General features: G+C 49.9%; 1 protein-coding gene across 4 annotated transcripts in view; it reads right to left on the bottom strand.

The window, feature by feature from the left end:
* The window catches only part of sox6 (SRY-box 6), a 327769-nt gene that overhangs the window by 169118 nt on the left and 140969 nt on the right, over positions 1-17682 (bottom strand). For all 4 annotated transcript variants that reach the window (XM_031899826.1, XM_031899825.1, NM_001123415.1 and 1 more), the window contains 1 exon segment: positions 15557-15767. In XM_031899826.1, the coding sequence (XP_031755686.1) occupies positions 15557-15767 (211 nt within the window).

The raw sequence follows: 17682 nt of genomic DNA, 5'->3' as shown, positions 1-17682 counted from the left end.
GGTTGAAGATGGCCTGTGGGCCAGTAACCCCATGGCGATTACATTCCAAAAAAAAAAATGTTTCCACTTGTCCGGGTCAAAAATGTCTGCCCGTTTTTTTTCCCCCCGTGATATCACATCCCCGCCCACTCACAGGCCGTGTCAATGCCCCCACCGCCCAGACTTACAGCCACGGAAAGAGGGCAACCCTATCTGTACTTCCTTTCTGGCAAAGCGCAGCAGTCTGGTCCTGCTTTCTGGCAGGGATTCTAAGATACACACAGGGGCTCATTTATAAACACTGGGCAGTAACCCATAGCAACCAATCAGTGGTTAGATGTTTCCAGCCAGCTGCAGGGGTGAACGCTCAAAGCAATCAGCTGATTGGTTGCTATGGGTTACTGCCCAGGTGCAAACTTGCCCAGTGTTTATAAATGAGCCCCCCTTTTTACAGGATTGTTAGCCTTTGGTGCTTGGCTCAGTCAGAGGTAACACAACCATGAAAGCAAAGGGCTCCTTATTTGCCCCAATTGTCCCCGATGTTTCGGAGGGATTCGATTGGCCGCTGGGCGGTCATGTGTCGCTGAGAAGAATTCATTGTTCCAGGCAGATGTTTGACATTCCCCTTATGGGCCGAGAGCACGCGAGGAATGCGTAGCGCTTGTCAGAGCACATTGTGCTGTAGCGGAACCATAACACTCACATTCAGGCTCATTAGCAGAACAATAGCTCCCGGACCATGTCCCTAATGTGAGCAATCACTAGAAATATCCGCGGAATATGGAATTTCTGCGCTGGGAAAGCGTAACAGCCAATTGGGGGGGCGGGACCTAAAGCCGCCGGGCTACGAGCCCCCCAGAATATATCTATTAGCCGCCCGTAAATCACATGAAATTCTCTGTTTGTTTTGGGGTTAGTAGTGGGACAGGGGGGCTTCTCCCCCAGTATAGAGAGCGGCAGCGAGACAGCTGGCACAGCAGCTGGTGGGGGAGATTAATGTCAGAAGGAAAATATAAAACTCAGCATATGTGCCGCCCCGCGGTGCCGAGACGCCTGCGCCGTCCTACCCGGGCACCGTCTGCAGCTGGGCAGCGCCAACCGCCACCATGGGACGCAAGGTCACCGCCAAAGTAACGAGCAAAGTAACGACAAGAAAGTTCAGCTTTCAGCTGCGATAGATACAGAATAATTCCCAGAATCCATGGGTAGGAGGTGCCATAGTGTTCCCCTTAGACAGTACAGTATGGGGGTACAGCTTATTGTGTGCCCAGAACATTCCTTCTCTGTATATTTGTATTTATACATATGGGTAGGGGGTGCCATAGTGTTTCCCTTAGACAGTACAGTATGGGGGTACAGCTTATTGTGTGCCCAGAACATTCCTTCTCTGTATATTTGTATTTATACATATGGGTAGGGGGTGCCATAGTGTTTCCCTTAGACAGTACAGTATGGGGTACAGCTATTGTGTGCCCAGAACATTCCCTCTCTGTATATTTGTATTTATAACATATGGGTAGGGGGTGCCATAGTGTTTCCCTTAGACAGTACAGTATGGGGGTACAGCTTATTGTGTGCCCAGAACATTCCTCTCTGTATATTTGTATTTATACATATGGGTAGGGGGTGCCATAGTGTTTCCCTTAGACAGTACAGTATGGGGGTACAGCTTATTGTGTGCCCAGAACATTCCCTCTCTGTATATTTGTATTTATACATATGGGTAGGAGGTGCCATAGTGTTTCCCTTAGACAGTACAGTATGGGGGTACAGCTTATTGTGTGCCCAGAACATTCCCTCTCTGTATATTTGTATTTATACATATGGGTAGGGGGTGCCATAGTGTTTCCCTTAGACAGTACAGTATGGGGGTACAGCTTATTGTGTGCCCAGAACATTCCCTCTCTGTATATTTGTATTTATACATATGGGTAGGAGGTGCCATAGTGTTTCCCTTAGACAGTACAGTATGGGGGTACAGCTTATTGTGTGCCCAGAACATTCCTTCTCTGTATATTTGTATTTATACATATGGGTAGGAGGTGCCATAGTGTTTCCCTTAGACAGTACAGTATGGGGGTACAGTTTATTGTGTGCCCAGAACATTCCCTCTCTGTATATTTGTATTTATACATATGGGTAGGAGGTGCCATAGTGTTTCCCTTAGACAGTACAGTATGGGGGTACAGCTTATTGTGTGCCCAGAACATTCCTTCTCTGTATATTTGTATTTATACATATGGGTAGGGGGTGCCATAGTGTTTCCCTTAGACAGTACAGTATGGGGGTACAGTTTATTGTGTGCCCAGAACATTCCCTCTCTGTATATTTGTATTTATACATATGGGTAGGAGGTGCCATAGTGTTTCCCTTAGACAGTACAGTATGGGGGGTACAGCTTATTGTGTGCCCAGAACTTTCCTTCTCTGTATATTTGTATTTATACATATGGGTAGGGGGTGCCATAGTGTTTCCCTTAGACAGTACAGTATGGGGGTACAGCTTATTGTGTGCCCAGAACATTCCTTCTCTGTATATTTGTATTTATACATATGGGTAGGGGGTGCCATAGTGTTTCCCTTAGACAGTACAGTATGGGGGTACAGCTTATTGTGTGCCCAGAACATTCCTTCTCTGTATATTTGTATTTATACATATGGGTAGGGGGTGCCATAGTGTTTCCCTTAGACAGTACAGTATGGGGGTACAGCTTATTGTGTGCCTGGAAGCTGCCATACTGATTATTCCCTGGAGGAAACAAAAGACCTGATTGGCTGCGCCAGATCTGCAACAAACAGCCCCGCCCTGCAGCAGAGAGTTACTGATTGATGAGGCAGAAATGACTTGTTTATAATGTTACAAATAGCGCAGATTCCACCCGTTTGTACTGGGAGATTATTAATGTACAACAGGGGGAACCGGCAGTATCTCTGGAGCAGGAACTCCGGGTCTGTAAATAACCCTGCGGGGGGGGGGGGGGGGGGGCGTCTGTACCAGGAGCCTGACGGATAGAAAGACATAAATACTGACAGACAGACATCTATATGATTATGTTTGTGTGAGTAGTAGTACGTGCTGGGAGCAGCCGCCCAGAAGGGTTACTGGCAGTAGAGATTATAACGGGCTGGGAGCAGGGGATAGAGTAACGCACACAGCGCCGGTGGGTCCATTAGTCTTTATCTCCTGTCAGATTGGGGGATGGATAATAAATGGCCGGGCCGGGGAGCCGCTCCAAACAGAACATTAGGTGCATCCCCACCTACAGCGTCGCCGCCGGCCCCACTCACTCCCAAATTCCTGCGGCTTAGGGAGGGCCAAGCACCCAGGGACTGGGGGGAAACATATAGGAAAATGATTGGCCTAAGTGGGGGTACAGGTAACCCCTTGTGTGCCAGAGTGGCAGTGCCGAGGGGAGGATGCTGGGAGTTGTAGTCGAAGTGATGCAGGTACAGAGGAAAAGAAGTTCATTACTCCCCCCCCTCCTCCTCGCTGGAGCGCGGTGCTGCAAAGGTGCTGCAATTGGCTAATCTGCGCCTCGCGGTTAATAGTAGATCTCCATTAGGACCCGCGCGCCGTAATAAATGATAATAATTTGAGAGAAGAATGAAATTACTAGGTACCTTGCGCGGGCGCCGCTCCTTCCCCGTAAGCACCCTGTAATCTAACTGTCACTTGGCACCGCTCCCCCCCAATCAGCCGCTCACAACATTGCACATTTATTCATCGATGCTAAATTAATAGAAGGTGTGAATAATCCCGGGCAAATTGCAACTCATTCCCGGGGCCCATTTGCTAAATTATAAGGCAAAGCTAAATGGGAGAAATGAAGTCGCAGGAATAAATATAATAAAAGAGTCTCTCCCTCCCTTTGGGTTTGCGCCACGGCGGCAGGTAAGTGGCCCTCATGGGCACCCGTAACCCCTCCCACCTTGGGGCTTTTACCTGCACAGTGTCCCCTCCGAGCTACAGTGTGGGGGCCCAGCACCCATGGGTCCCATTGGGAATAACTTACAGGTAGGTGCAGGAGGCCAGGGTGTGGGTGCTCATGGAGGGCTCATTATGGGTGCCGAGGGGGCACCCAGGCCCAAGGGCAGGAAAGCAATTAAGACATAACAACCCATTGGTCACCTGGCCAACAAGCAGAGTGGGGCCCCAAGTAAATAAAAAAAAACCTGCAGCTACATGGCCACGCCCCTAATCCACTACAAACACCTGTACCCCCATTTAAGCCAATCATTTTCTATATTAAAACCCTGCCCACCATCCACCTGCTCTACACCAAGCCCCGCCCCTTCACACCCCATAAATCCCACTTTTATCCCTCTGCCACGGGGCCCTTGGGGCTCTGTTTATGCCCCTGGCAACCTCTCAATACTAAGTATTACAGGTATGGGATCCCTTATCTGGAAACCCATTATCCAGAAAGCTCTGAATAACGAAAAGCCTGTCTCCCATATTTTATCAAATAATTCAGAATTTTCCTTTTTCTCTGTAATAATAAAACAGTACCTGTACTTGATCCCAACTAAGATATAATTACCCCTTATTGGGGGCAGAACAGCCCTATTGGGTTTATTTAATGGTTAAATGATTCCCTTTTCTCTGTAATAATAAAACAGTACCTGTACTTGATCCCAACTAAGATATAATTACCCCTTATTGGGGCAGAACAGCCCTATTGGGTTTATTTCATGGTTAAATGATTCCCTTTTCTCTGTAATAATAAAACAGTACCTGTACTTGATCCCAACTAAGATATAATTACCCCTTATTGGGGCAGAACAGCCCTATTGGGTTTATTTCATGGTTAAATGATTCCCTTTTCTCTGTAATAATAAAACAGTACCTGTACTTGATCCCAACTAAGATATAATTACCCCTTATTGGGGGCAGAACAGCCCTATTGGGTTTATTTAATGGTTAAATGATTCCCTTTTCTCTGTAATAATAAAACAGTACCTGTACTTGATCCCAACTAAGATATAATTACCCCTTATTGGGGGCAGAACAGCCCTATTGGGTTTATTTAATGGTTAAATGATTCCCTTTTCTCTGTAATAATAAAACAGTACCTGTACTTGATCCCAACTAAGATATAATTACCCCTTATTGGGGGCAGAACAGCCCTATTGGGTTTATTTAATGTTTTATTGATTATTTTAGTAGACTTAAGGGATGGAGATCCGAATTACGGAAAGACCCCTTATCCGGAATACCCTTGGTCCCGAGCATTCTGGATAACGGGTCCTATACTGGTATAAAGAAAATAAATGAATATTGAGACATTGTTAGAATTGCTGCTTTCATTATACAAATGATTTGGGTTAACTTTCCCTTTTATAATCTCAAGCCGGCCCCTGTCGCTGAGGATGCTGGGAACCTTTCTCCCCCAACCCGATGGTTTCTGACTGATGCCCCCGAGCCGACGTCACAACCATCCCAATTAACCCCGTTGTGCCAGGGATTGATGGGCATTAAGCGCAGCAACATCTGTTCCCATTTACAGCAATTTTCATTTAAAGGAAAAACAAGTCAGAGTCTGGGCTGGGGGGGCACAATGACTCCTCGCTGCCCCCGCCGGGTCCGTTTTCCATGTGTCAGCAACTTCCCCCGAAAGGGACTGAAAGGTTACAAGTAAAAATAATTTTATTCTGAAGGGATTAAAGCGTCTGGTCAGGTTCAACTGACTGATTTACAATGAAAGGATTGTATTTATAACCCCCAGCGACGCTCACGAGCCCCCCCCCAAACTGTCAGCCATCCCAACCCCTGTCCTACCGGCACCTTCTGTTCTCACTCATGAACTCAGAGTTCCCTGTATAACTCAGCCTGCAGCCTTGTGCCTTTATATGGGGGGCACAGAACCCCTCAGTGACTGCTAATATCCTTATCATTTACAGTAGGGGGTACATTATCCCTTATAATACATGAGTGATACTCAGAGTTCCCTGTATAACTCAGCCTGCAGCCTTGTGCCTTTATATGGGGGGCACAGAACCCCTCAGTGACTGCTAATATCCTTATCATTTACAGTAGGGGGTACATTATCCCTTATAATACATGAGTGATACTCAGAGTTCCCTGTATAACTCAGCCTGCAGCCTTGTGCCTTTATATGGGGGGCACAGAACCCCTCAGTGACTGCTAATATCCTTATCATTTACAGTAGGGGGTACATTATCCCTTATAATACATGAGTGATACTCAGAGTTCCCTGTATAACTCAGCCTGCAGCCTTGTGCCTTTATATGGGGGGCACAGAACCCCTCAGTGACTGCTAATATCCTTATCATTTACAGTAGGGGGTACATTATCCCTTATAATACATGAGTGATACTCAGAGTTCCCTGTATAACTCAGCCTGCAGCCTTGTGCCTTTATATGGGGGGCACAGAACCCCTCAGTGACTGCTAATATCCTTATCATTTACAGTAGGGGGTACATTATCCCTTATAATACATGAGTGATACTCAGAGTTCCCTGTATAACTCAGCCTGCAGCCTTGTGCCTTTATATGGGGGGCACAGAACCCCTCAGTGACTGCTAATATCCTTATCACTGACAGTAGGGGGTACATTATTCCCTATATAACAACATGTGGCTTGGGGGGATATTATAAGTATATAAATCAGTACTTTTTAGCAATATGTTTATTTACACATATTTATGGCACAGAGCGTTTGGTTCTTCCTGACACGAGGGACAAGTTCCCCTTTGAGTGGAGTCGGCAGCTGATTGGATGGGGGGGGGGATCATCGGATCACAATCAGCAGTGCTGAGTAATGATAATAGGAGCCTGCGGAAGGTAATGGGGGCATTATAAAGAACAGCGCATTAATGACACAGCTGCTCGCGTGCGGTTCAGTGCGGTGGCGGCACAGTTACGCATTTCTGCTCATTAACCCTCTCTGCCAGCAGGATGGGGGAGGCAATAAGGGGGTATTATAAGGCGGCTATAGGGGGTATTATAAGGCGGATATAGGGGGTATTATAAGGCGGCTATAGGGGGTATTATAAGGCGGATATAGGGGGTATTATAAGGCGGCTATAGGGGGTATTATAAGGCGGATATAGGGGGTATTATAAGGCGGCTATAGGGGGTATTATCAGGCGTATATAGGGGGTATTATAAGGCGGATACAGGGGGTATTATAAGGCGGATATAGGGGGTATTATAAGGCGGCTATAGGGGGTATTATAAGGCGGATATAGGGGGTATTATAAGGCGGATACAGGGGGTATTATAAGGCGGATATAGGGGGTATTATAAGGCGGATATAGGGGGTATTATAAGGCGGCTATAGGGGGTATTATAAGGCGTATATAGGGGGTATTATAAGGCGGATATAGGGGGTATTATAAGGCGGATATAGGGGGTATTATAAGGCGGATACAGGGGGTATTATAAGGCGGATATAGGGGGTATTATAAGGCGGATATAGGGGGTATTATAAGGCGGCTATAGGGGGTATTATAAGGCGTATATAGGGGGTATTATAAGGCGGATATAGGGGGTATTATAAGGCGGATATAGGGGGTATTATAAGGCGGATATAGGGAGTATTATAAGGCGGATATAGGGGGTATTATAAGGCGGATATAGGGGGTATTATAAGGCATATATAGGGGGTATTATAAGGCAGATATAGGGGGTATTATAAGGCAGATATAGGGGGTATTATAAGGCAGATATCGGGGAGCTGTAACAATGCACAAAATCCCAGATTCAATTTGGGGCCAAATGCTCTAATTCTGAACTCGGACCCAAATCCAACCTGCCAATCATTGCTAGGGTTTCTCTCTATAAAGCACCCACATAGTCCATAGGGCTGTACAATAGGCTGGGCGGGGGCCGGAAGCTTTTAGCAAGAGCTTTGGGTGGGGGGGTCATTTATAATGTGCATCAGTCTGGCCCGGTGCCCACAGAGAGAAAGGAGCTGTATAATGTCTGCCCCACAAGTGGGCGCGAGGCCTGACTGGCAGGGAGCAGTGGGAGTAAAGGGGCATCAGTTCAGCTTGGCACAGTGTGGGCTCAGCTTGGCACAGTGTTGGCCCAGCTTGGCACAGTGTTGGCTCAGCTTGGCACAGTGTTGGCTCAGCTTGGCACAGTGTGGGCTCAGCTTGGCACAGTGTGGGCTCAGCTGGGCACAGTGTGGGCTCAGCTGGGCACAGTGTTGGCTCAGCTGGGCACAGTGTTGGCTCAGCTGGGCACAGTGTTGGCTCAGTTTGGCACAGTGTTGGCTCAGTCTGGCACAGTGTTGGCTCAGCTGGGCACAGTGTGGGCTCAGTTTGGCACAGTGTTGGCTCAGCTTGGCACAGTGTTGGCTCAGCTTGGCACAGTGTTGGCTCAGTTTGGCACAGTGTTGGCTCAGTCTGGCACAGTGTTGGCTCAGCTGGGCACAGTGTGGGCTCAGTTTGGCACAGTGTTGGCTCAGTCTGGCACAGTGTTGGCTCAGCTGGGCACAGTGTGGGCTCAGCTGGGCACAGTGTGGTCTCAGTTTGGCACAGTGTTGGCTCAGTCTGGCACAGTGTTGGCTCAGCTGGGCACAGTGTTGGCTCAGTTTGGCACAGTGTTGGCTCAGTCTGGCACAGTGTTGGCTCAGCTGGGCACAGTGTTGGCTCAGTTTGGCACAGTGTTGGCTCAGTCTGGCACAGTGTTGGCTCAGCTGGGCACAGTGTTGGCTCAGTTTGGCACAGTGTTGGCTCAGTCTGGCACAGTGTTGGCTCAGCTGGGCACAGTGTGGGCTCAGTTTGGCACAGTGTTGGCTCAGCTTGGCACAGTGTTGGCTCAGCTTGGCACAGTGTTGGCTCAGTCTGGCACAGTGTTGGCTCAGCTTGGCACAGTGTTGGCTCAGCTGGGCACAGTGTGGGCTCAGTTTGGCACAGTGTTGGCTCAGCTTGGCAAAGTGTTGGCTCAGCTTGGCACAGTGTTGGCTCAGTCTGGCACAGTGTTGGCTCAGCTTGGCAAAGTGTTGGCTCAGCTTGGCACAGTGTTGGCTCAGTCTGGCACAGTGTTGGCTCAGCTGGGCACAGTGTTGGCTCAGTCTGGCACAGTGTTGGCTCAGCTTGGCACAGTGTTGGCTCAGTCTGGCACAGTGTTGGCTCAGCTTGGCACAGTGTTGGCTCAGTCTGGCACAGTGTTGGCTCAGCTTGGCAAAGTGTTGGCTCAGCTTGGCACAGTGTTGGCTCAGTCTGGCACAGTGTTGGCTCAGCTGGGCACAGCACCCTACGGCTGCATATGAGCTGGAATTGAGTGGTCAAAAGAGGAAGAGTTTAATGTGGGAGACACAGAGGGGCAAGAAGGGAAAATAGCCCCAAGCTGCCCATGAGATTGGCCATGGTGAGGGGGTCGTTTTCTGATATGGCCAACTCAGCCTGATTCCATGGGCTAGCAATCTGATCATATAGGGGGCCTACAGGGACCCATCAGACGAGGGCCACAATGCACTGATGCACCCTGAACCAATGGGATTTTTAGAGGGCCCCCTAGGGCCCCACACACAGGCCAATAGGCTGCCAAGTCAATGAGGGGGAAATGTTAGAGAGGAAGAGGAGGGAATGAGAGCAAGGGCAGCGGGGGAAACGGCTGAGCCCTAATAGGGTAAGACTGTCCCTCAATATCCAGAGAAAGAGACGCCGGCCATTAGGTGGCCAAACACTGGCCAATACCCCCGGCTACCCATGTGACCGGCCCGAGGGCCAAACGGGCCCCAGAACAAGCGATTTTCATCTCCTGATTGGTTCCAATAAGACGAAGGTCTCTGCTCTCGGGGCTCTATGATAAATAACTGCAAATAAATTCCTATAAAAGCCACAAAGGCGGCGAGGTGCGCCGAACACAATCACGCGGGCGGGACCCGCCGAGCCATTTTTATTATGCATTAAGACAATTACGGCCAAGGCGCTGACATTTTTACCCCGGCGATCAACGGCTTCTCTCCAAATAATACATTTCCAATGTTCCGTAAATAAGCAAGTGGGCACATGTCGTTATCCGTACTTACAGCGAGACCCTGTCTAATCGCGCTTTCACCGCTAAGGTGGCTATTCAGCCTAATGCAAAGCCCCGCGTGCTCGGGAGCCATTTTCATTCATTACCGCGGTCAAAAGCACTTAAGGCACTTTCAGACCTTGTTCCGAAACAGCGGGGACCGCGGGGGAACTGAGGCTAAAGAGAAACTCGAGTTCATCCCCGGGAAGAAGAGAAAATCTATCAGAGAGGGTCCTTTTCCCAAACAAGTGGGCAATTCACCCGCACAAGCGCCATCCGGAGCGCAATTTCCTGGATTTCTGCACATTAATGTCTGTCCGGCCCCCGAATTTCTCACATGGGGTGGGAACAAACGGAATGGGGGTCTGTGGCAAATACTCGTTATTATCTCTCAGTACAGTAATATGGTACAGCTTATTGTGTGCCCAGAACATTCCCTCTCTGTATATTTGTATTTATACATATGGGTAGGGGGTGCCATAGTGTTTCCCTTAGACAGTACAGTATGGGGGTACAGCTTATTGTGTGCCCAGAACATTCCTTCTCTGTATATTTGTATTTATACATATGGGTAGGGGGTGCCATAGTGTTTCCCTTAGACAGTACAGTATGGGGGTACAGCTTATTGTGTGCCCAGAACATTCCTTCTCTGTATATTTGTATTTATACATATGGGTAGGGGGTGCCATAGTGTTTCCCTTAGACAGTACAGTATGGGGGTACAGCTTATTGTGTGCCCAGAACATTGCTTCTCTGTATATTTGTATTTATACATATGGGTAGGAGGTGCCATAGTGTTTCCCTTAGACAGTACAGTATGGGGGTACAGTTTATTGTGTACCCAGAACATTCCCTCTCTGTATATTTGTATTTATACATATGGGTAGGGGGTGCCATAGTGTTTCCCTTAGACAGTACAGTATGGGGGTACAGCTTATTGTGTGCCCAGAACATTCCTTCTCTGTATATTTGTATTTATACATATGGGTAGGGGGTGCCATAGTGTTTCCCTTAGACAGTACAGTATGGGGGTACAGCTTATTGTGTGCCCAGAACATTCCCTCTCTGTATATTTGTATTTATACATATGGGTAGGGGGTGCCATAGTGTTTCCCTTAGACAGTACAGTATGGGGGTACAGCTTATTGTGTGCCCAGAACATCCTTCTCTGTATATTTGTATTTATACATATGGGTAGGGGGTGCCATAGTGTTTCCCTTAGACAGTACAGTATGGGGGTACAGCTTATTGTGTGCCCAGAACATTCCTTCTCTGTATATTTGTATTTATACATATGGGTAGGGGGTGCCATAGTGTTTCCCTTAGACAGTACAGTATGGGGGTACAGCTTATTGTGTGCCCAGAACATTCCCTCTCTGTATATTTGTATTTATACATATGGGTAGGGGGTGCCATAGTGTTTCCCTTAGACAGTACAGTATGGGGGTACAGCTTATTGTGTGCCCAGAACATTCCTTCTCTGTATATTTGTATTTATACATATGGGTAGGGGGTGCCATAGTGTTTCCCTTAGACAGTACAGTATGGGGGTACAGCTTATTGTGTGCCCAGAACATTCCTTCTCTGTATATTTGTATTTATACATATGGGTAGGGGGTGCCATAGTGTTTCCCTTAGACAGTACAGTATGGGGGTACAGCTTATTGTGTGCCCAGAACATTACTTCTCTGTATATTTGTATTTATACATATGGGTAGGAGGTGCCAAGTCATTTATTGTGCCCTTGGGTTATTACGTTGGCATTAAGTGGCCCTGGTGCCAACGCGGGGAGCAGGGTATAGAGCCAATACCCACACAGATAAAGGGAGCGCGGTGACATAATGGCGACTTTATCCTGTGCCAAATCAGATGCTTTAGTCGGCTTAGCGCCCCCCCCCGCCCGGGCCCCCCACACACACAGGGGGCGAGGACACGTTCAGATTGCGGGGGGAAGACGCCAGATCGCAAGCTGCTCTCCTGCTCGATGCCAACTGTTCTATGAACTTGCACTGGCACCGGCTCTGAAGGGAATCACTCTTGTACCCACCCAATTAGACACGAGATGAATGCCGACTTGGCAGCAATTTGGCAGCAAATACGTTTTCTCGAATGACGGATGCAACTGTCAGTTTGGGGCCCGCGGGGCCGTGCGTCTCCTGCGCTGGAAAATATTCTCCACTTCTCAGGTTAAAGGGGCAGGTTCTGCCAGGGACCCGGATCGGCTGTAGGAACCGAACCACAAATACCAATAAATGCGTAACAGGCCGAATGCTGAATTAACCCCTGACACGCCGGACATCTGTATATATCTATATATTAGAGCCCATCAACCCTAATATGAGGCGATTTGCAATTGGTCTTCATTTTTTTATTATCTGTAGTTTTGTAATTATTTTAGCTTTTGTTCGGCAGCTCTCCAGCTTAGTGTTTCAGCAGCAATCTGGTTGCTAGGGTCTAAGCTACCTTGACAACCAGGGTGTGATTTGAATGAAGGACTGGTATATGAATAGGGGAGGGGCTGAATAGAAAGATAAGGAATAAAAAGTAACAATAACAATAAAACTGGAGCCTCACAGAGCTATAGGTTTTGGCTGCCGGGGTCAGTGACCCCCCCCATTTGAAAATAAGGCAAATAATTGAAATACTATAAAAACATAAATAATGAAGACCAACTGAAAAGTTGCTTAGACTTGGCCATTCTATAACATAGTAAATGTTAATTTAAAAGTGATCCCACCCCATTAACTCCTCCCCGGTGCGGCCAAGCAGTGCCTGGATAAACACATGATTGGCCGGGGGAAGGCATTTCCGGTTACACACACATCTGTACAGTCCGGTCCCACATAAGGGCACAGATTTTAGACGCGCACGGACGAAAAAGGCTCATTTGCAGCACTGCTGGGCGGCGAGGCCTACGATATCATTAGGAGATGGGGTGATGATGATGATGATGGAGCTATGAGGCGTATAAGGAGGGGCTGCAAGGGGGCGGCGGCATCAAACAGTTCCCATAATCCCACACTGAGAGAGTGCATTCAGGTTGGCAGGGGGGCACCCAGCAGGGGGGCTGGCAGTTGCTGACGGCAACCTTTCTGCTGTTTGTGTTTGGCCGGTGGGAAGGGGCCGGGCGCGCTCCCCTCGCGCTTCTGATCTTGGAAATGTCACAAAGGGGGAAACGTTATAGATCGGATTCATCAAAGGGTCTCTTCCCCGGGGGGATGTCAGCCACCCTGGGGGCACTTTATCTGCCTACGGGGGAGTATCGTACCCACTGAGGCCTCAGCCTGTAGCCATGGGGCCAACATGGGGCCCTTCCTTGCTGCACCCCAACCCTCTCCCCCTCACTGTAACCTCTTCCTAACAGCACCCCAACCCTCTCCCCCTCACTGTGGGCTCTTCCTAACAGCACCCCAACCCTCTCCCCCTCCTCACTGTAACCTCTTCCTAACAGCACCCCAACCCTCTCCCCCTCACTGTGGGCCCTTCCTAACAGCACCCCAACCCTCTCCCCCTCCTCACTGTAACCTCTTCCTAATAGCACCCCAACCCTCTCCCCCTCCTCACTGTAACCTCTTCCTAACAGCACCCCAACCCTCTCCCCCTCACTGTAACCTCTTCCTAACAGCACCCCAACCCTCTCCCCCTCCTCACTGTAACCTCTTCCTAACAGCACCCCAACCCTCTCCCCCTCCTCACTGTAACCTCTTCCTAACAGCACCCCAACCCTCTCCCCCTCACTGTAACCTCTTCCTAACAGCACCCCAACCCTCCCCCCCTCACTGTAACCTCTTCCTAACAGCACCCCAACCCTCTCCCCCTCACTGTGGGCTCTTCCTAACAGCACCCCAACCCTCTCCCCCTCCTCACTGTAACCTCTTCCTAACAGCACCCCAACCCTCTCCCCCTCACTGTGGGCCCTTCCTAACAGCACCCCAACCCTCTCCCCCTCCTCACTGTAACCTCTTCCTAACAGCACCCCAACCCTCTCCCCCTCCTCACTGTAACCTCTTCCTAACAGCACCCCAACCCTCTCCCCCTCACTGTGGGCTCTTCCTAACAGCACCCCAACCCTCTCCCCCTCCTCACTGTAACCTCTTCCTAACAGCACCCCAACCCTCTCCCCCTCCTCACTGTAACCTCTTCCTAACAGCACCCCAACCCTCTCCCCCTCCTCACTGTAACCTCTTCCTAACAGCACCCCAACCCTCTCCCCCTCACTGTAACCTCTTCCTAACAGCACCCCAACCCTCTCCCCCTCACTGTAACCTCTTCCTAACAGCACCCCAACCCTCCCCCCCTCACTGTAACCTCTTCCTAACAGCACCCCAACCCTCTCCCCCTCACTGTGGGCTCTTCCTAACAGCACCCCAACCCTCTCCCCCTCACTGTGGGCTCTTCCTAACAGCACCCCAACCCTCTCCCCCTCACTGTGGGCTCTTCCTAACAGCACCCCAACCCTCTCCCCCTCACTGTGGGCCCTTCCTAACAGCACCCCAACCCTCTCCCCCTCACTGTGGGCCCTTCCTAACAGCACCCCAACCCTCTCCCCCTCACTGGCAGCTGGGGCTTTCCGGATAAAGGATCTTTCTGCAATTTGTATCTCCATAACGGAGCTTTGTGGATAACAGGTTTCCGGATAACAGATCCGATACCGGTACTAAGAGGGAAAACATGGAGGGAAAGGTGCCGATGAGAAGGAAAGGGCCGGAGAATTCCCAGGAACCCGTCAGTCTGTTCCGTGCGTGTTGGATCCATTATTCAGCGAGCGGCGGGGACTCAGCGCCGACATGTGTGGCCCCAACACAAGAGCTTGTTGCCCCCGTGGGGGATTCTCCAGGCCGGGCTGGGTTATTAGAGAGAGATTAGAACAGCTGCGCGCGGTGTCGGAACGTTCCGGAAACAGACGGCGCCGCAGCACAAGCAGCACTTGACCATGGAGAGCGGAGAGGCGCCCGGATTTGGGGGGGGGCTTTTATTTTCTTATTGGCCAAATCTACTGACATTCTCCTTTGGGGAATCTCAGTGTCTATTTGGCCTCTACATGCTGCCCAATAGCCACCAAGTCAGACTGGGGGGTGCAGGGCCCATTGGGGCTTCCACTGGAGCTCTGGGGATCCTGGGGTGCCCCCCATTAACGAGCCCCTACATGCTGCCCAATAGCCACCAAGTCAGGGTCAGACTGGGGGGTGCAGGCCCAATTGGGGCTTCCACTGGAGCTCTAGGCATCCTGGGGTGCCCCCCATTAACGAGCCCTTGGGTTTGTGCCCCTACATGCTGCCCAATAGCCACCAAGTCAGACTGGGGGGTGCAGGGGCCATTGGGGCTGCCACTGGAGCTCTGGGGGATCCTGGGGTGCCCCCCATTAATGAGCTCTGGGGATCATTCCGGGCCGGTGGAGCCAACCAGGACCAGGGCCCACCGGGTTTTTCCCCCACTGCCGACCCAGTCTGCAAGCTCAGAAAATACCACCAGTGCCCGGGGGCAGATCCCTGCCATCACGACAATTTCCGCCAAGTTGCCTTACTATACACATTACCCTACTGTTGCCCCCACACATACCCTCATTAAGGGCAGAAAGCGACTTACCTTCCTGCTCGGACCGGGTCATTTCCTCCAGTTTCTTCTGTTTCAGCGAATCCACCACGTCGGCCAAACTGCCCTTCCGCCGCTCGGGGGTCCCGAAATTAACACTGCTCATAAGGTCACTGCGCTCGCGAGCCCCTTCGTCAGGCTTGTGGGGTGAGGTAGACGAGGTTCGGAAGGAGTACAGGGAACGGAGTTTATTGCTCTCTGAGTCCTGCGGTAGAAACGGGCAGCGGGTCAGTACAGCAGCGCCTGATTGGGCACCCACCCTGGCACCGGAGGGGGCGGAGCACTCACAGGATGAATATTACGTTGGGGAGAAAGTACAGAAGAAAGGAAATTAAGCGACTAATTGCCCTGACCCTGCCCGTTATTGCCCCATGTGCCACATTTACTTACAAATTGCCCCATGTTAAAAAATTGCACTGTTACAGACCCAAGTTCCTCATCCAATAAGCTTCCATCAGCATTCTAGTCCCACCCACTGCTTGAGTGAAACACTCCTGGCCCCACCCCCTGTAATCTGACAGATTGTTCTAGTCCCACCCACTGCTCAAATCAAAGACTCCCTACTCCTCCCCAAGTAATCTGCCATCAGAGTGTTCTAGTCCCACCCACTGTTTGAGTGAAACACTCCTGGCCCCACCCCCTGAAATCTGCCATCAGAGTGTTCTAATCCCACCCACTGTTTGAGTGAAACACTCCTAGCCCCACCCCCTGTAATCTGCCATCAGAGTGTACTAGTCCAACCCACTGTTTGAGTGAAAGACTCCTTGCCCCACCTTCTAATCTGCCATCAGAGTGTTCTAGTCCCACCCAGTATTCAAGTGAGAGACTCTTTGCCCCGCCCAATGTAATCTTCCATCAGAGTGTTCTAGTCCCACCGAGGATTCGAGTGAGAGACTCCATGCCCCGCCCCATGTCATCTGCCATAACTGTTCTAGTCCCACCTACTGTTTGAGTGACAGATGGAGAATCCATTCAGAAAGAGACCCCTGCAGCAGTGGGAGGGACTAGAATACATAAATGGTTATAGAAGGGGGAGCCAATGGCCTTTATATAGGACCAAAATGATAATTCCCTCCCTCAATAAGTGACCGGGGCAGATAAATTCCATTGTTACCCTCTCAGTCTAATAGGAAGAGGCTCACTGAGCAGTTCCTGCATTGGCTGCAGTACCTCATCTCCCCAGCAGGGCCCCAGCGTGCAGGAACCCCCATAGAGTTACTATTAAACAGCGCCACCTTCTGATCAACCCAACGCCTTTAACCCACACCGTGCCAAGGGCTGTACCCATGCCAGCGGGTAAGGGGTAAAAGGAGAAGAGCAGGAACAGGGGTGGGGGGGGGCAATTCCCAGGCACAATTCCCCCCGTTTCCGATGTTTTTGCTGCGCAAGTGTTTTTGTGGGGCCCCGAGAGGCCGAGTGTTTGATCTCGAGACGTATGCAAATGACAATACTTTGATCACTTACACACACTGTCAATTAGAGCGGCAGAGGGAAGAAAGAGCAAATTAGAGCAGTCTCTTCCTGCTAATAGTCATCTCTCTCCGAGAAATCACAGCGTTAGATTAAAAATGATAATTAGGTTTTGTGCAATTGGACCAACAGAATATTAAGTGCCCCCCCCCCCCCCCGCTCCATCAATCATTCAACAGCCGCTGCCTGCGTGGGCATCTGTACGGGATCTACCCCGACTTACACATTAACCAACAGGAACGGACTAACAGCCCCCCCAAACCTGTGTTCTATGGGGGCTAAAGGGGAAGTAAAAAGAGTGCACAATTCAGCAGGAACAGCCCCCTAAGTTTGCCCATAGCCTGTACAGAGAGATACCATAAAACTATGGCAGCATAGAGATTCCCCTGTACTAAGCACAATTCAGCAGGAACAGCCCCCTAAGTTTGCCCATAGCCTGTACAGAGAGATACCATAAAACTATGGCACATAGGGATTCCCCTGTACTAAGCACAATTCAGCAGGAACAGCCCCCTAAGTTTGCCCATAGCCTGTACAGAGAGATACCATAAAACTATGGCACATAGGGATTCCCCTGTACTAAGCACAATTCAGCAGGAACGGCCCCCTAAGTTTGCCCATAGCCTGTACAGAGAGATACCATAAAACTA

This window comes from Xenopus tropicalis, chromosome 4 (genome assembly GCF_000004195.4).
Source record: "Xenopus tropicalis strain Nigerian chromosome 4, UCB_Xtro_10.0, whole genome shotgun sequence".
Lineage (NCBI taxonomy): Eukaryota > Metazoa > Chordata > Amphibia > Anura > Pipidae > Xenopus > Xenopus tropicalis.
The sequence above is the reverse complement of the archived record's forward strand: the minus strand, read 5'-3'. Positions and strand labels throughout refer to the sequence as shown.